At 49.5% G+C, this 17,581-nt stretch overlaps 1 protein-coding gene and 1 long non-coding RNA gene across 6 annotated transcripts in view; one reads left to right on the forward strand and one right to left on the reverse strand.

The window, feature by feature from the left end:
- Window positions 1–17,581, reverse strand: part of CABIN1 (calcineurin binding protein 1) — a 155,634-nt gene that overhangs the window by 123,944 nt on the left and 14,109 nt on the right. For all 5 annotated transcript variants that reach the window (XM_040443562.1, XM_040443564.1, XM_040443565.1 and 2 more), the window contains 9 exons: window positions 17,191–17,267; window positions 16,577–16,669; window positions 15,207–15,320; window positions 12,298–12,432; window positions 10,982–11,162; window positions 7,389–7,518; window positions 5,809–5,958; window positions 2,602–2,888; window positions 998–1,166 (listed from right to left, as the gene is read on the reverse strand). In XM_040443562.1, coding sequence (XP_040299496.1) covers window positions 998–1,166; window positions 2,602–2,888; window positions 5,809–5,958; window positions 7,389–7,518; window positions 10,982–11,162; window positions 12,298–12,432; window positions 15,207–15,320; window positions 16,577–16,669; window positions 17,191–17,193 — 1,262 coding nt within the window. In that variant the 5' untranslated portion in view covers window positions 17,194–17,267. The remainder of the gene's footprint in view (window positions 1–997; window positions 1,167–2,601; window positions 2,889–5,808; window positions 5,959–7,388; window positions 7,519–10,981; window positions 11,163–12,297; window positions 12,433–15,206; window positions 15,321–16,576; window positions 16,670–17,190; window positions 17,268–17,581) is intronic.
- On the forward strand, window positions 6,923–9,022 carry LOC121010169 (uncharacterized). Its single transcript, XR_005781029.1, has 3 exons — window positions 6,923–7,233; window positions 7,301–7,303; window positions 8,894–9,022. It is a non-coding gene; the product is annotated as an uncharacterized LOC121010169 (long non-coding RNA).

A 17,581-nucleotide genomic window follows, 5' to 3' on the forward strand; every position in this document is an offset into this window, starting at 1 on the left:
TCCCCTGCTCAAGCTCTCTTTATAAATAAATAAATAAATAAATAAATAAATAAATAAGCCAGCCAGCCAGCCAGCCTGCTGAATATACACAGTTACCTCCCAAACTATTCTAGTAACTGTGAAGGGATAAAAAGGTATGAACTCACAAAGACACAGGGGATAGGAGAGGAAGCCCTAGCAGACAAGAAACATGCCCACCAAATGTCAGATGGCAGCAAGATGATGGAACAGCACAACTCTCTCCACTCAGCTAAGAGCAGGGGAGGAGGCATCAGGAAGCCCACCTACTGGTACCATAAACAAAGGTGCCCAGGATGACTCAGGAATCAAGAACCCGGGAACCTTTGGAGGAGGTAGGGAGACAAGGACAAAAAGCAAGAGGCCTAGTGAAAACAGGCTTAAGGAACATTGGAGCCCAGGCCCCTCCCAACTTGGGGCAGCCTTAGCACTGCTCCTCCCTTGAGGCCTCTCTGAAAACACTAGGAACTGGCGAAAGCAAGAGGATTTACAAACCTATCCTCTTCCTTCTCAGAATTTGAGGGAATCCTACTGAGCCTGGAGAAACCAAGCACGCATACTCTTCCCCAAAGCGGAATGGGTGCTCCCTTCTGTGGGGTTTCCCAGAGTCTGCACTCCAGCAGCAATAGCCCTAGGCCTCCCAGCAAGTGGGTGTCTGTGCATGCATGAGGACATGGGCGAGTAGCCTCTAGCTCAGTGATCCATCCATCTCCTGAGGGCCCAAGGAGCATGCGGGTCCTCCAAAAGATGAGTAAGTCATGGCTCCTGACTCAGGAAGTTCAGAGGGAAGAGAAGTGAGAAGAACCCAAGACCCCAAACCAGTGACATCTGTGCTTTGGCTATTGGCACAGATGTCATGGGGACACAAAGGAGATGCCAGGGAGGGGGTGGCAATGGAAGGAAAAACTTTACTGGTGGCACAGGCTGGAGGCTTATATGTTTGCTTATTTTTGCAAATGAGAAAACATCTGCATAGTACCTAGATGGCAAGAATTTCATCAGAAGCTCCTGGAAGTCTACTTTCTCTTCTTTCTTGCACTTAGTGTTTCGTACACGGGCAGAACGCCGCTTCGCGGTCTCTCCACTCTCTTCTGCAATCTTCTTCCGTTTTACTCCTTTCTTGGATTTATCTCCCCCAGAAACATCACCTTCACAAAGAGTGCAAACTGAAATCTTATAAGGGGCAGAGGTAAGAAAACGCACCAAAGAGGCACATTAGTGCCCCTAATTTTCTAATTCCACCAGTGTATTTCATCTTTATTTCTGACATTCAAGTAACTGTTCGTCTTTTAACAAGAGTCCTGAATAAAGTTAATTTCAAACTCAAAATACTTAACTCATACCTTGCTTGAATTCACAGAACCCAAAAGCCAAATCTCAAGATTATTCCCACAGCTACAGAACACCAGGGTCTCAAAGACTCCCTGTCCACCCCCACCCCACCCCCACTGGCTGCAAGTGCCTCTGGCGCCTCAGTGGATGTACCTGGGACATCACAGAGCAAACAGCAGCGACATTGATTCTGCCCACTGCCCAGGACCTTCTAAGCACCCAATGATAGGACACAAGCAAGAGAATCGTATGCATTACACAGAGAGCAGAGGAGTGTTATGTGTGATTGTCATGTATGATTAAGCAAAAAAGTTAGAACCAACATACATGTTCATTCAGAAACTTCTTTAACTGCTAGATATTCTTTTTATCAGGGACACAGAAATCAAGAAAAGGCTTGGAACTTTTGTCTGAAATTTTTTTATAACTTCATTGACATTGATTATAAAAAAATCAATAAAACCATTAAAAAATATATTACCATATAGTGGTAACTTTGCAGACTGTTTTTTTCAATATATGAAATTTATTGTCAAATTGGTTTCCATACAACACCCAGTGCTCATCCCAAAAGGTGCCCTCCTCAATACCCATCACCCACCCTCCCCTCCCTCCCACCCCCCATCAACCCTCAGTTTGTTCTCAGTTTTTAACAGTCTCTTATGCTTTGGCTCTCTTCCACTCTAACCTCTTTTTTTTTTTTTTTTCCTTCCCCTCCCCCATGGGTTTCTGTTAAGTTTCTCAAGATCCACATAAGAGTGAAACCATATGGTATCTGTCTTTCTCTGTATGGCTTATTTCACTTAGCATCACACTCTCCAGTTCCATCCACGTTACAGACTGTTTTTTAAGGTCAATGTCACCCTCAATGTCAGCGCACAGCAGTGCCCAGTGCTATGGCACATGGCCAGCAACAGGGCAGAACCAGCAAAGGGACCTGCCAGCTCACATATGACAAGTGGGAAGAGCAACCTTTATGCCAGGACCTACTAGCCAGGCGTTTAGCAGTCCTAAGCAGCTGCATCCCTGAGCTCTGACCCCCTCCCCTCGGGGGCTTCAGTGCTGAAGTGACCCCAGACCAGCAGCAGCCCTGTGGCCAAGCCTCCCCTGCAGAGCTAGGGGCTCCCACCTAAACCTTGAGCCAGGAGCATGAGCAAGACCCATCTCTCTGGAGAGGCCAGGGCATCACAACACTCATTCTTGCCCAGCAAATGGGGCCTCCCCAGAAGTGACCCCAGGAGGTTTCCTCACCTGCAGGAACACCAGTCTCCAGCAGGCTGGGACTATGCAGTGGGAAGCTGGCTGCAGCCACAGGGGCATAGGAGACCACGGGTTCTGCCACAGTCACAGCTGGATTGGCAGGGATGGGGCTTGGTTGGATCACGCTGACAGGTGCCACCACCACAGAAGACACCAGAGGCTGGCTGGGGTCCTGATAGTCAGACAGGTCGATCCTCTTGCCGAGGCTGGGCCGCAAGGGCTCACAGGTGGTGAGGTGGTTGTACATGGCCAGTAAACTCTCCCCGAGACACTTCCAGCTGCAAGAAAAGGGTCACCACACCTGGTCAGCACCCATAATCAGGTGCTCCAAGCCTGTGGAGAGGCGGCAGAACTGGCCCCATGACTGCCATCTCCATGAGGGCAGGCCGAGTGCTCACGGTTTTGTCGTCATCGGTATGGACAAAATCCCGAGTCTAACACCACTGAGGTGGAGCAGACGGAGCAGGAGGAGCAGGGCCCAGCAGCCTCCTGCCCTCACCCTGGCACAAGCCGTGAAGCAGCTCAGGTACCTTCAGACTCCACCAAGCAGGCATGAAAACCACTGACTCACTTCAAAAGCTCCTTCCCTACAAGGTCGAATTTTTAATTCATCTGTGGCATTTCTCTGATGCCACTAATCCTATTTTTGGTTGGGGGAGAGGAAGGTGAAGAGGGGCTGTTAACAGGGATGTGGTCGAAAGCGGCTGAATGGGCCCTCGGGCAGGGCCCCTTGGGAGCAGCATCTCAGTGGGTCCCCACCTGGGCCGAGGCCTGCAGCATGGCAAACCAAGACCACTGTGTGCTGTGGTGTGTGCTATGTCGTATGTCGTATGCTGTGTGCTATGTGCTATGACAGGTGTCTGTCTTACTGTGGTGTGGTATGATATACTGTACGCTGTCTCTCGCTTCATGCTTTATGTTGTTATATATTGTGTTGTGGTCCGATATGGTGTGGCACGATATATCCACCCACCCATCTCTGATTGGCTTCCCATGCTCTCAGGCTAAAAATCACACCCTCAGCCTCAGGGCGCCACATGGCCTCGTCCAGCCAACTGACCCAGCCTCACCTCACACTCCACCCCCACCACCCCCACCATGCTAGCTTTCTTTCGATTCTACAAACAAAATCATACCCCTACATACCACAGGAACTTTGCACAGGCTTCTTTCTACCCCCGATGAGGCTCTCACTCACATCCCAGCCTCTCTGCCACTCCTGTCAGACTCCAGCTCTAGCACCTAAGCCTTTCCCTGAACCCCAAAGCAGTGCACACTCCATTATGAGCTCTGCACAAGGTGCTGTGCTACTCTCCTCGAAGGCTCCTCAGCATGAGGCATGTGCTTTTTCTTCCAGGTGACCGACTACCCCTCAAATGCCCCCAGAGAGGGACCAGGTCCCACCATACTGAGTCCCCAGCACAGAGCACAGTGCTTGGCATGAAGCTGGCACCCAGGAAATGCTATGGAAAGAATACAAATGGAAGATGCTTTAAAATCCAGAACCTAACCAAATGGAGGCTCCTAGGACTAGAAGGGATTTCTTACCTGTTCTTTTCCAGTCTTCAGTAAGGGTTACGTGCAGATGGGGAAAAATTTGCTCACCATCTGTGTTATATCTAATGCCTTAAATACACAATTTCATATACCTAGGCAATGAATAGACCAAGGGGTGGCAAACTGTGGCCCACAGCCTGTTTTGTACAGCCCACAAGCTAAGAACAATATTCGCATTTATAAAGGGTTGTTACACACACATACCCGAGAAGACTATACAACAGAGATGAGACCTGGCCCACAAAGCCTAAAGCATCTACCATCTAGTCCTCTGTGGGAGGAGTGTGCTGAGGCCTATAATAGACAGTGGTTATTTTAAAAGCCCCACCCACCCTCCCAGAGAGAGAGAATCTCCGCACTCTTCCTCTAATAACCCAATCCTGGACTTCACTACCAACTAGTGCTTCCTCCAGCCAAGCCCACTCCCCTCATGCTTCCATTTGGCCTTCCGCCTGCATGAGGGCAGGCTGGACACTGGTTTCACAGCTTCTCTTCTCTAGTCACATCACCAGGATGCTCTCCAGCATTCTCAGGCCTTTCTCTCCTTCACTGTAACAGGGAGACATCCAGGGTCCTTCCCAAAGTCCCAAACCTCTTAGCTAGGGAGCCCACACACTCAAACAGAATGGGGCTCCTGACCCAGCTGACAAAATAATGGGAAGGCCATCTGACTAGATGGCAGAGCAGCCCCAACTTTCCAACCGTCTCAGGGTCCGGGCGGGAAGACATTCCTGGCAGACTCAACAGGTGGAAACATACCAGCAAGTCATACCATGGATCGAAAGCTAGCTCCTCCTGAGCGTGTGCCAGGTGCTGGCTCTGTGCTGGCCAAAGCTGCTCTATTTCAATATCATGACAACCCTACAAGAGACGGTTGCTCTCCCTGTTTTTAGGGAGTGGCATGTAGTATCCCAGGGTCACCCACTTATGGGTGCCAACACCAGCCCCGGGTCTGCCTGATCCAGGGCAGAAGCTGCAGACCACTACGTGACAACACCTGAGTAGGAGAACACTGCTGTCAAAGCATACTAAATTTAAAGATTCAGGATTCAACGTCAGAATTTTAAAAACAAAAACTGCACGCCAGATCTCACGAGGGGGCAGAATGACCCCAACTCTGGGAGGCTGCCAATACCAGTTTTCTCTTCCCTGGGGACTGCTCACACACTGTGGGATTCACAAAGGCTATCCTGAAGCCCATCCTTCAGTGCATCCCACATAGCCCTTGAGGGAGACCATGGGTTCAAGAGCCACAGAACCCACACCTGGGATCAACTCCAGACTCTCCATTCACCATTTCACTGCTCTGAACCCAGTTTCCTCCTGTCCAGTGCTTGGCAAATGTTAGTTTCATTTTCCCCTCCGGGAAGGGCAGACTGAGAAGGGGTTTACAGGGAGGTGGCAGGTGGCTGGCATCAAGAACGGCAAGAGCAAAGAGAGACTTAAATGAGGCACACTTGTGAGAGACTTGGCCTGCTTCTTGGCAACCAGCAAGTTAAGTGCACGCCTCTAGGCATCTGTCCAACGTGGACCCAGCTCCCACTCACACCATCAGCCCGGGCTCAGGCCTCGGGGCCTCTCCCTCCTGTGCAGGGTCCACCCGCCAACCCAGCAACCCCAGAGACCCAGATGACGACCTACGTGAAGAAGGGGATGGGCTGCACCAACTTCAAGTCTGGCTCCTTCTCCCGCACGGTCAACGCTTGCCTCTTCTTCCGCAGCCCCAGGGCCTCCTCTACAATGGCCTTCGTCTCAGCTGCGCTCACTGACACATCATGGATTGACATGTCACTAAAACCATGTAAGACACAGAAATTATAATGTCACAAACTAGAGCCAAGGCTGAAATTTTACAGACAGGGATGCAGTTAAGTTAATATCCTTTAATCTGTATTCATTCTTCTTACAAACAAAATAACCCCTTGAGTCTGGCCTCTAAGGGCAGTAATTAGCATTCTTAATACCCACATACACTAGAAGTGACTAATACCCTTTGTTCCTTCTACAATTCAAAATTGAGCAAAGGGTTTTCATATGTATTAACAATACGACAGTAATGTCAGAAAAGCCACAGAAAAATATAACCTTGCTCTCAATTATGTACAGAGAATTTTAAAAGAACTTTCCTATCCTGTCCTATCCAAAAAAGTCATCAGACCCCCCAAACTCACCAAAGTCCCTGGTATATCCAAACTAGAGAAAGGGTGGGTGGGGGCTTTGAGGCCTCAGGTGCCCTCACACAGACACACCTCCACCTGAGGTGGCCCAGCAATACCTGCCCTCCTGCCCAGGGTGTCCTGATGCCTCTCAGCAGGGCTCTACCACAAAGTCACTTGCTTATGGATTTATTTTTCCATTTTATCTCTCTCCAAAGACGGTTAACACCATCAGGATAGATATGAACAAGAAGTATAATCTCACAAGGGACAGACAGAGATAAATATCCATCACCAGCTGAGTTCCAAGGGCCAAGGACCAGAGGACAGAGGAGTTGGTTCATCTGGAGGGTTGGGGGAAGAAGACAGCCAGAGTTTGGAAAGCTAACCAAAGGTGACCTGTGAGCTGGAACACAAAGATGGAGCAATGGCACAACAGGTGGAGAGGAGGAAAGATGCCTTCCAGGTGAGGGCATGAGGGAGCCAGGGCACAGGGACAGGTCAGTGCACAACGGGGCCAGGCCTGGAATCTGTTGGGGACCCCAGGGCACTCTTCTCCCCCGGGAGGGAGAAGGGGGAAGCGAGGAGAAGAACCAAGGGGGTCAGACTCTAAAGGACCTCCTAGGTGATGTACTGAGCATGTGCTTTGTCCTAGAGGCAAGGCAGGGGTGGCACAGGGTCAAGGTCATTTCTGGGACACTGAACATGGGAATCACTGGGAGCAAAGCCCTACAAAGGGAAATGGTAAGAAGGCAAGGTGGACAGCAGGTTACTGCAAACATCCAGAGGACAGCTGGTGAATGCCAAGAGCCAGCAGGCCAGTAGGAAAGGAGGGCAGCAGAGAGCCAAGGAGGCACCACCATGATTAAGCATACAGGCAAGTAATAAGCAAGGGCAGGATCAAAGCCAGGTGAGGGGGTAGTGTGGGGAATGAAGTGCAGGGGCTCATCTGCCAGAAGGTCAGGACCTGAGAGAAGGCGGTGCACACGCCTCCTGATATCCACCAACCACACATTGCTGGGGGAGGAGGGGTGCAGAACCAGCATAGGAAGAGGCAGGACCCACCATTTAAGGAACATTCGGAGGGAGTCCTTCCGGAGACAAGGCTGTTCTTCAAAGATCTTTTCCTTGAGAACCAGTCCTTTGCTGTACCGGCAGTCCTTCTCCAAAGCTTTGCAGATGAAGTAGAGACATGCTGGCAGGGAAAGAAACAATACGACCTCTGAGCTTGCACCCCAAACCTCTGGCCTTCCCAGTTAACACCAAGAAAATGTCCCTACTCTGGAATGGAAGTAATGATGGTAAACAATAAGGAGACACCACTTTACCTAATTCAATCAGGAAAGATACTGAAAATACTATCACCCACAGTAGATGAGGCAAACCCAAATGCCGCTATGTGAGGACGGACTGTATGATCTTTCTGGAGAACCGGAGGCGTTACACACAAACCCTCGGCCCAACAATCCACCTCTGGGAACTACTGCAAACACCTAAAGGCCCACAGTGATTGGCTACTGGCTAACCGGAAGACAGCCTTCAAAAAAACCAGGAAACCACCCTGCCTCACCAGGGGAGCCTAGTTAAGGAAGGCTTCCCCAATCCACACACTGGGTTGCTGAGCGGCCGCCACACAGATGGTCGAGAGTGTGCTCACTGACCAGAGGAAAGGCCACAGGACAGCATGGGGAGAAGGCAGGAAACCAAACAGGCCACACGGTGTGACTCCATTTGTATACATAATACCAGCTTCTGTTCCTTCTGCTTATCTGTATTTTCCAATTTTCCTCCTTCTCTTTTTCTTTTCTTTAAACTCTCCTTACCAAAAACAGCTACTGCTTGTAATTAAATACATGTACACCATTCATGTCAATGAGCCTCCTCAAATCAATGATCTGGAAAGTCTGTGCCTTCTCCAGCTCCTCCAGGACTAGAGACAGTAACAGGCAAAGCAACATAGAGAAAAAATGGGAGGGCGAGAAATCACAAAGCAGAGCTACGATGTGAACTAGGAAAACCTTTAGCATTTGTAAGTGGGATTAGCCCAACAGACAGGACTGCCATGAGTCCCCAGCAGACTCGGTGCCTGCAGGCCTCACCTGTGAACACACAGGGAAATGGTACAGTGCAGCCAAGTGCCAGCTCTGCTTTTGCTGGGCACTTGGACCACTACCGTGCTCTGCTCAGCTTCGGGATCTGAGTGTGGATGGATTGCAAGACACTCCTATCAAGAATAACCAGACAAAGAAGGAGCCAGGACTAAGGAGGAAAGAAAGAGCAGAAGTAGAGATGTGGGCATGGGAGCTTTGAGAGACAGAAGGAAGTGGTGTCCTCCTAGAGTTCCATAGGAGGAGAAAACAGAGCCTGGTCACAAAGTTCCACAGGTACCACACTGCCCCCCTGCAAGGCACACGAAGGCTGTGCAATCTGTGAGCAGGAAGGGCCCAGGTAGTCCCAGCATAGCACAGAAAGCAGCTGACTGAAGAGCTGCTAGATAGCCCGCAGGCTCCTGCCCCACACAAACAAGAACATGGTCTCTCTGGGACCACAGACACCACAGACACCCAGAGAGAAAACCAAGGAGGCCCTGAGCATTTGACGATGCTGGCTCTCAGCAGGCATTCTGGCTGCAGTAAAGCTCACCGCTCTAGCTGCACTACACCACTGTTCCCACAGAGGGAAGGCCTAGGAAGTCCCAAGGGAACAAGAGGTGGTCAGCAGGCATCAACCCCAAGCACCCTGCCTCCTCATCTCAAGTGGATTAAGTGCCGCTGGGAGTTGATACCACATGCTGCTTTTACTTTGGGGTTTCAATGAGCATCAGGTCAATCAGGGCAGGGCTCTCCCAGACAGCACAGCCATTCAGTCCCCCAGGCCTATTTTCCCCCAAGGACAACTTCTCTCACCGTGAGAGAGGAGTGCAAAGAACTAAACCAGGTGGCTGGGGAAAAGGAAGGCAGAACACAAGCCTGTCCACCTCAAGGTGGCACCCAAGCTGCTGGAAAAGCTTCCAAGAGGAGCTTAAACACCCTTGGAAGAAGAAGCTGTGAGGGTCCAAAGGTGCCCCACAAGGACTCACATTCTGCTAGCGGGGGGTGAAAACTGCGGCAACCGACAAAACAAGTGCTCTGTCCACCAGCGGATGCACACAAGAACATTCACAGCAGTGAATGCAAAACCTCAACTCTGGAAACGACCCAGTGTACAAGCACAGAATGGTCAAATTGTGTACACACATAACAGATGACAGGGCAATAAAAAGGCCCTAGCGACTGCCTGGGTGCACTCATGGACAGGAAGACCACAGTCACAGGAGCCAGGCTGTGAAGGGTACATACCGCCATCTGATGCCACACAGAGGAGGCTTGACAACAAGCAGAGCTCATCTCTGGTGAGTGACAAAAGGGAGAAATCAAGATCACCTCTGGGGTGATAATGACTGGAATGGGACCCAAAGCAGCATGCCTTCTGGGGCTCTAGAAACAATCTGCATCTTGATTTGTTGTATGTATACACACTGTGCACTGTGTGTGTGTTCTACTTCAATTAAAGAGCTTTAAAAAGTGGTTGTGAAGAACCAGAGGTGGACAATCGTGAGCAGGGCCTAGTGCTTCTCAAAATAATCCATGCTATTTGTCTTTAAAAAAGGGAAGGGAAAGGGGCGCCTGGGTGGCTCAGTCAGTTAAGCATCTGACTTCGGCTCAGATCATGATCTCACAGTTTGTGGGTTCAAGCCCCACATTGGGCTCTGTGCTGACAGCCCAGAGCCTGGAGCCTGCTTCAGATTCTGTGTCTCCCTCTCACTCTGCCCCTTCCTGGCTCGCACTCTGTTTGTCTCTCTCAAAAATAAATAAACACTTAAAAAAGGGGGCAGGGGAGGAGCCTCTGCCAGTCAGTCTTCCAGGCTTAGAATGATGGCAAGTGCTCATCAGCATGTTTCTCCTAAAAAGAATAGCAGCTCAGCCACATACAGAGCACCTTCACACACCAGACCAGCCTGCAGCAAACACAGTCAGCTCACAGAGCCCTGGGCTCCCACTGCACTCAGCCCTGCTCTGAGCACTCCTGGAGAGCCTCTTTCCGCTCTGGCCTCAGAGGACACCCAGAGGATGCTAACTCCCAGAACACCTAATCAGTGCCTGCCTCAGGACCAGCCCATGCAAGGGACAGAGGTGTTCTCTGCAGAGCAGATGTCAAGGCTGGAGCAAAGGAGCTTAAGCAATTAGAGGGCAGACTGGGGCTCCATCTGGCAGAGACCTTCCCAGTAGCCCTGCTGCTCTGCAAAGGAAGAGACTGCCTCCAAGGACAGTGAGGTCCCAGCACCAGAAGGAGTCAAGCGGCAGCTGCTAGGCTCTCTGTCAGCAAGTTATAGAAAGAGTTTCTGGCACAGGATGGGACAATGCAAGGATGAAATGAGATAACCAAAGGAAAAACCACTCAGAGAACATGCCACCTATTACTACAATGCTCTTGATAAATCTCATTTGAGTAAGACAGACACACGCAATAAAGCAGGAATGCAAAGTCATCTCCCTTTCCTGATAGTTAGGCAGAAAGCCCTTCAGTGTTAACCTGGCCTCCAACTTACCCAAGCTGTTCTCCCTCCTCTGTCCCAAAACCACAAGCACATGGGAGAAAGCCATCAAAGCCTGACTCACTTGTGTAATCACTGAGGGTGTACAGGACAGTGATGAGGTTGTCCAAGCAGGGCCAGTGGTCAGGATTGCACCGGAGCCCTTCCTCAAAAGCGTGGCGAGCCAGGGGGACCCGGATGAGCCTCAGGGCCACGTGTCCAATTTTATACCAGAGGTTGACATCCGTGGAGTCCAGCATGACTGCCTAGAAGGAGCACAAACAGAGTGTATTCACAGTCAGTCAGCTCTCTTGCTGAACAGGCACCCAGTGGTGATGGGAGGGACATAGCACTGGCCCAGCCACTCAATCTACCCAGAAAAAATGGCAAATACAAGGTACATGAATCAAATGATCAAATTCAGAACATTTTCTTGACATACTTTATCTCTCTGAACATCTGTATTCCTTACATAACTGATAGATAAAAGAAGCGAAATTACCATTAAAATAGGTGATCTGTGGGGTATTTCTATTAGATTTAAAATTTTAATTTAATTAAAAAAAAATTTTTTTTTAACGTTTATTTATTTTTGAGACAGAGAGAGACAGAGCATGGACGGGGGAGGGGCAGAGAGAGAGGGAGACACAGAATCGGAAGCAGGCTCCAGGCTCTGAGCCATCAGCCCAGAGCCCGACACGGGGCTCGAACTCACGGACAGCGAGATCGTGACCTGAGCTGAAGTTGGACGCTTAACCGACTGAGCCACCCAGGCGCCCCATAAAATTTTTAATTTAATTTTAAATTGTGGGATCCTAGAAAGATTATAGGCTAGAGACAGACCTCAGTTCACATCCCTGTTTCTACACTGACTAGCAGAGTGATCCCGAGCCTCAGTCCCCTCATCACTAAAATGAAGATGAAGACACCTTCCTGCAAGATGGTGCAGAGTTAGCACATGCATGGAGAGCAGTTCGCATGGTGTAGAGCACATCAGGGGTACCCACCGAGACGGTGACGGTAACACAGAAATCATGGCGATATGGCAATGAGCAGGAGCAGGGTACCAGGGGGCAGGCTGTGCTCTCATAACTTGTGTATGTACCAATTCATTTAATTTTCATAAACACCCTCCTTCTTACTATGCCCACCATCCTGGTATGGACCTGGAGGCCCAGAGAGGGTACGCACACACACCTGAGTGGCAGAGGATGAACGCACATGCGGGCCCCTGCTCTCTCTGAACTCCCTGTTACCACCTGCTGATGAAGGTCTCAGGCACCACAGCTCAGCAATGCGCCACTACAAGTTCTTCAATTTAGCCAATAAGACCACAACCTCACCCCCTCCACCGAGAGCTTTCAAAAACCCTGAGGGAGCTGAGCGCTGCCAAAACCACACCTCCAAGTAGAATTCCATGGCTGTCTCCAGGTCTTCTCGCTGGGCTGCCAGCTGGGCCAGGTTCTTATATGTGGAATATTTCAGCATCAGCCCAGGGTGCTTCAACCCTTCTTTCTCATCACCAGACGAAACTGCCTATAAACAAAAACAGAGACACCTAGAAGGGACACCTAGGCCTTGAAGCCTCGGCAGGCAGTCAGCAGGATACCTGACTTCCGGGCTGGTCTCTGCCGCAGGCCCTTGGCCCAGTCCGGTGGCACCATCCATTGGAAAATGAAAGCACTACGCTAGATGTTCTTGGGGGACCCCTCCAGCTCCAAGCAGACAGAGAAGAAAAGTCAGACCACCACAAGGCAGTTTGCAGATAGTCTGGGAACGAAAAGAGACAGGGGGAACCCTCCCTATCGCTACAGCCATGCCCGAAAGGTCAAGCCTGGAGCCCACAGCTCCCCCACATCACCAAGCCTACAGAGGGGGAACAGGGCATGAGGAAGCCACCTAGGGGCAGCAGCAGGATCTGGAGGTGCCTAGGCAGCCAACTAACACATCTCTACACATTCCGCAGCAGGAAGACTATTGGATTAGGAGGCAGGAAGCTAAGCTCCCACCTCTGTAATCATCACATGACTGTGAATAAGTTACCTTAACTAAAAAGTTAGTGCCCCAAGGGCCTCTGATTTATAACAGTAAATCCTACCCTAAGTATCAAAAGTGCAAACGAGACAGGAGAACGTAAAGATTGTAAACGTGCTTTATATAGAAAGTTACTTCACTACAGCTTTTATGAAAACTCTTTGAAAATGCTACAACTTCTAAGACATCCCTGATGAGACAAACTACTGCTCTAACCATGGGACAAGGAGTAAAACATTTACTAACAGAAAAACTCGGTGGCGCAAAGAAATTCTTTCCAGGGGCAGGTCCAAATCCCAGCCTTGTCCTGGGACAGGTCACCCCCACACATCATTCTTCATGGTCAGGACAGATAAGATCTGAGGACATGCACACTTTAGGACACAACCCTTGACTAATCCCAAGAAATCTACCCTAGTGTCTTAAGGAATTGCAACAAGAAGACTGAAAGGCTCAAATCAGGCTTCATTCACGATCTTCTCCTGTCGTCTAGCTTATGCTGCAGAAAGATTCCCAACGACAGGGTGACCAAGGCTGGACACCAGGTACCTTTGCCCTCCAGGTACAGAACTGTTCAAAAGCCCTTTTACAGAAGCTGTGTGAGTCCACCCTGGATAGATAGTAAGTGGTACATCCAGACACAACAGAAGCTCTTGTCACTAACCTCCTACTTAACCAGCTGGACTCAGCACCATTCTCCATCCTCCGTGACATGCAGGCTGATGCCACAGGAGACAAAGAGCTCGCCCCAACAAGCCACCACCAGCATGTATACCAACTAAGCTGTCTACTTCTTAGGATTCAGCTGTGTTCCATGACCTGTTTATGCCAAGTGTTTGTGCTACTATAACTACATAATTTAGTTTTTAGGTACACCAATGCCTGATGAATGTGAAAACAAACTTCTCTGTATATTTTCTGTACTTTTTGATTGTTTATGGTGACCACCTTTTACTTTTATAAGCCAGGGAGGAGAGTGCTACAGCAGTCATTTAAGACTGAAATTGATATACAGAGAGATGGACACAGCTATGGCTACAAGGCCGACATCCGGCCAGCACCCTTCTGACTCGGTGCTGTGCTCACCTGCTCACACCTCTGAGGCCCACTCTTCTGTGGTCTGAGGGAAGATCCACTCCTGAAACATATCCAGTCCCTGGCCCATGGCTGAAGTTCGGTAAAGTAGAATAGTCATTTTCATCTCTGGGCCCTCACTCACTTTCTACTAAAGGGGGAGGTATGGATCGCAATTCCCATGGCCCTAATTCTAAGACGCTATAACCAGCACTAAAGAATCCTGACAAGCTATCCAATTAGGAACATGAACAGATACCTTGAGTAAGAGAACGGATAGACTCCTCATACTGACAATTAGAACTCAGTTAGCATTTTGCCTCATTAGTGGTAGAAACTATCCAGGGGTAGGGACTTGAGACACAAGTGTTTGTCTTCCTAGAGGTATAGGAGACTGCTCAACTGAAGGACTGTGTTCTAGAAAATGTCCATGGATAGCGTCTGTCTGCTTCCTTATTGCATGTCTCTGTGTTTGGTGTTTGGCTACTTGAAAACAAAACCTTTCCTCCTAATGAAATATAATTCTTCTTAAATCAATTTTAAGTTGAGACTCATTTTCAAACCTCCAGGCAACATCTCCATGACCCAGTCAACTCAGGTTGAACTCACTCATCACTAGCATGGCCCCAAGGCTGGATCCAGGTCCTGCCCTGCCTATCCCTCTCTGCCCATACCCTGTGTCCTCAGCGCGCCTCTGTGTTATTTTTCCAGCCCTTTCTCCAACTGTTTTTCAAATGCCCACAGAGCATCTACACAGGCTTTCTGAGCTCATGGGCTATCACCCAAACGGCATTTGCCAAAATGTGTTGCCAACAGGATCATTAAGTATCAGGAAACCATAGGTTCCAATCCTGGCTCTAATGCTTCACTAGTTGGATGGCTTTGAGCTATCAACACTTCACTAAGCCTCCATTTCCACAACTGTAAAACGGGGACAATAGCCCCCACCAACTTGGCAGAGAAGTTGTAAAGAAAATGTAATAAAATAGCCGACAAAGAGTTCTTACTATGCACCAAAAACCACTCTAGATGCTTCACTGAATTCACTCAACCTTCAGGGAATTCACAGCAATCCAACGAGGCTGACACTCTACAGGTGGGAAAGCTGAGGGGCAAAGAGGGGAGGTAACATGTCCAAGGTTGCCCAGCCAAGAAGTGGGAGGGCAGAGGGCAAGCCCACCACCTGGTCTATGGTGCCTCACCTCTCGCAGCAGGCGTGCCTCCAGGAGTTCATGGTAGGCCTTGGCTGACTCCTCAAACCGGTCATGTTTCTGGAGGTCCAGGGCCTTGTGATACAAGGCAAAAGCCTCTGCTTCCTGGGAACCAAGATAAGAGATATTCTCACACAGTATAAAGGTTTGTCATTTTTTAAGCCAAAAGTGTGTGTAAGGGAGACTGCAGTCAAGGCCATGTTAACTGACAGCTATAACCTCTGTAGTGGAAACAATTCTAATACTCCAACCTCCCAGGAGCTCATTACTAAGAGAAGAACCCCTCAGGAGTCCCCCAAGGAGACAGGAGCAACACAGGCTCAACTGAGTCTAAGCAATAGCAAAAAAACACTGGCCCAGGGACACAGGGTCACAGCAACAGCAAGGTTATAAACTCAGCTGGACCTTTCTGGGTGAAGCTGGGAGAGTGGCCTCACCAGCCATAATAACCCAGTGATTCCTAGAGAATAGATGGTTTCCATTGTTTTCTCCCTGCCACTCTGCCCTAGCCTCATCATTGCCCAGGGAGGGTGACAACCTCCTCCAGGACAGAGGGGGCACTGGGCAGGCTGGGCCCCACTGACATCCCTTGAGGACCAGGGATAGAGGACTAGCAGACTTTTGAAAGGGCTCCAGACTGCCTTGGTTTCTCCTGTGAAAGAGGAGGCACATGTTTATTCCAGGAAAACCCAAGGCAGGAAGAAGAAGCGAACCACTGCTATACTAAGGCAGGACACCGGTGGAGAGATGGATGGATGGATAGATGAATGGATGGATGGATGGATGGATGGGAGGATGGGAGGATGGGAGGATGGGAGGAAGGGAGGAAGGAAGGAAGGAAGGAAGGAAGGAAGGAAAGAGGCAGGCTGAAATGGAAGGAATGCCAGGCTTCATAGTAGAGAGGAAAGACCAAGAATCCAGAGAGCTGAAGTTGAACCTGGCCCCCGACCAACCCCAATCAAGGCAGCTCCCATCAAGGGCCTCCTCACATTGGAAAGTGAGGACAGTATACCAGGAAACCTCAAAGCACCATCTACCATTAATATGCTACCATCCCTTGGGTGCAATCCCTGAAGCGTGCACAAAGAATGGGTTGCATGGAAAGCTAGCCCCAGCTGGGGAAGCGGGCCCAGGAGCTGGACTGGTCCAAACACTGCTCATAGAATACAGAATTTCTCTTCAGTGTGACCATCTCTAAGTGAAGCAGGTTTAACATGAGATGGAGAACTAACCAGCTATCTTTCAAAATGGGATTTTCCTGTGAAATCCCATTAAGTCACTTGAATGCATTTAAAATGAGGTACCACCTACAGAAATGGAAAGCAAGGTCTACCTGCAGAGGAAGACCATGGATTACATACCTGGGCCTCCTTGGTCTGTGTTTTGTGGCTTTTAAAGCTTCCTTCATGATCATCCTCAACTGTAGAGCTGGCATTTAAGGCTGCAATTCGAATCTAAAAACAGGGATTTGAGGGAGGAAAAAAGTTGCTTTTGAGATGTCACTTGTCTCTTTAACAACCTACAATGAATACAACTCTGCTCTGGCACATAATCTTTTCTACCTTGAACAGCTATGGCCATCTCAGAATCTGAGTAATGAACAACAAATGATCATTGAGAAAAAAAAATAAGGACCAGAACATGTCTGGGGGGCCGTAACAATCTATCTGGGGAGCATGTCCTGGGTACTGTTCACTGCGTAAGGAACAGACTGGGGACACCCTAGCAACGGCCAGACACAATGGAAGACTCCAACAAAGCATGCTAACTTTGTACCTTTCTTGCAACTGTGATGAGGCCCTGCAAGCCACTCCAACAGAAGGTCAAATATCCTTACCCTCAAATGAGCCAAAAGCTCTCCCAGGAGGAAGGCTGCCCCATATTGAGTGTCACCTAGGAAAATGTCCCACATTCCCAGGAGCAAAGTGACAAAATAACACTGATGCCAGGAAAATAGGCAAGCACCAATCCTTACCATACTCAGAGAGCTTCACTGCTGCCACCGAGCATCACTTCCCATCACTGGCAGGGGTTGTGCCAGTCCACAATCTCCTAGACAGGAAACAAGAGAAACTGAGAGAGGGCCCAGGAAGCACCAGCAACATCATAGTTCCGGGGGCCCACCACGAAGCAGTTCCCAAGTCCAGGGGCCTGACCATCTCTAAGCACACAGGCTGGTGAGCGACTGCCTTGGGACAGCTGTGATGTCACCCAGGTCCCCAGGCCAGAGCTTCTCTCTAGCCAGATAAGACACCAGGCACAGGGGACACAGAAGAGTGAGACCAACTCCTGCCCCCCCAGGGCTCACTGCTCAGCAGAGACAACAGACCTATAAACGGTTATTTTTTTCAACAGTTGAATGAAAC

This window comes from Herpailurus yagouaroundi, unplaced genomic scaffold (assembly GCF_014898765.1).
Source record: "Herpailurus yagouaroundi ecotype Mexico unplaced genomic scaffold, PumYag 191, whole genome shotgun sequence".
NCBI classification, from domain to species: Eukaryota; Metazoa; Chordata; class Mammalia; order Carnivora; family Felidae; genus Herpailurus; species Herpailurus yagouaroundi.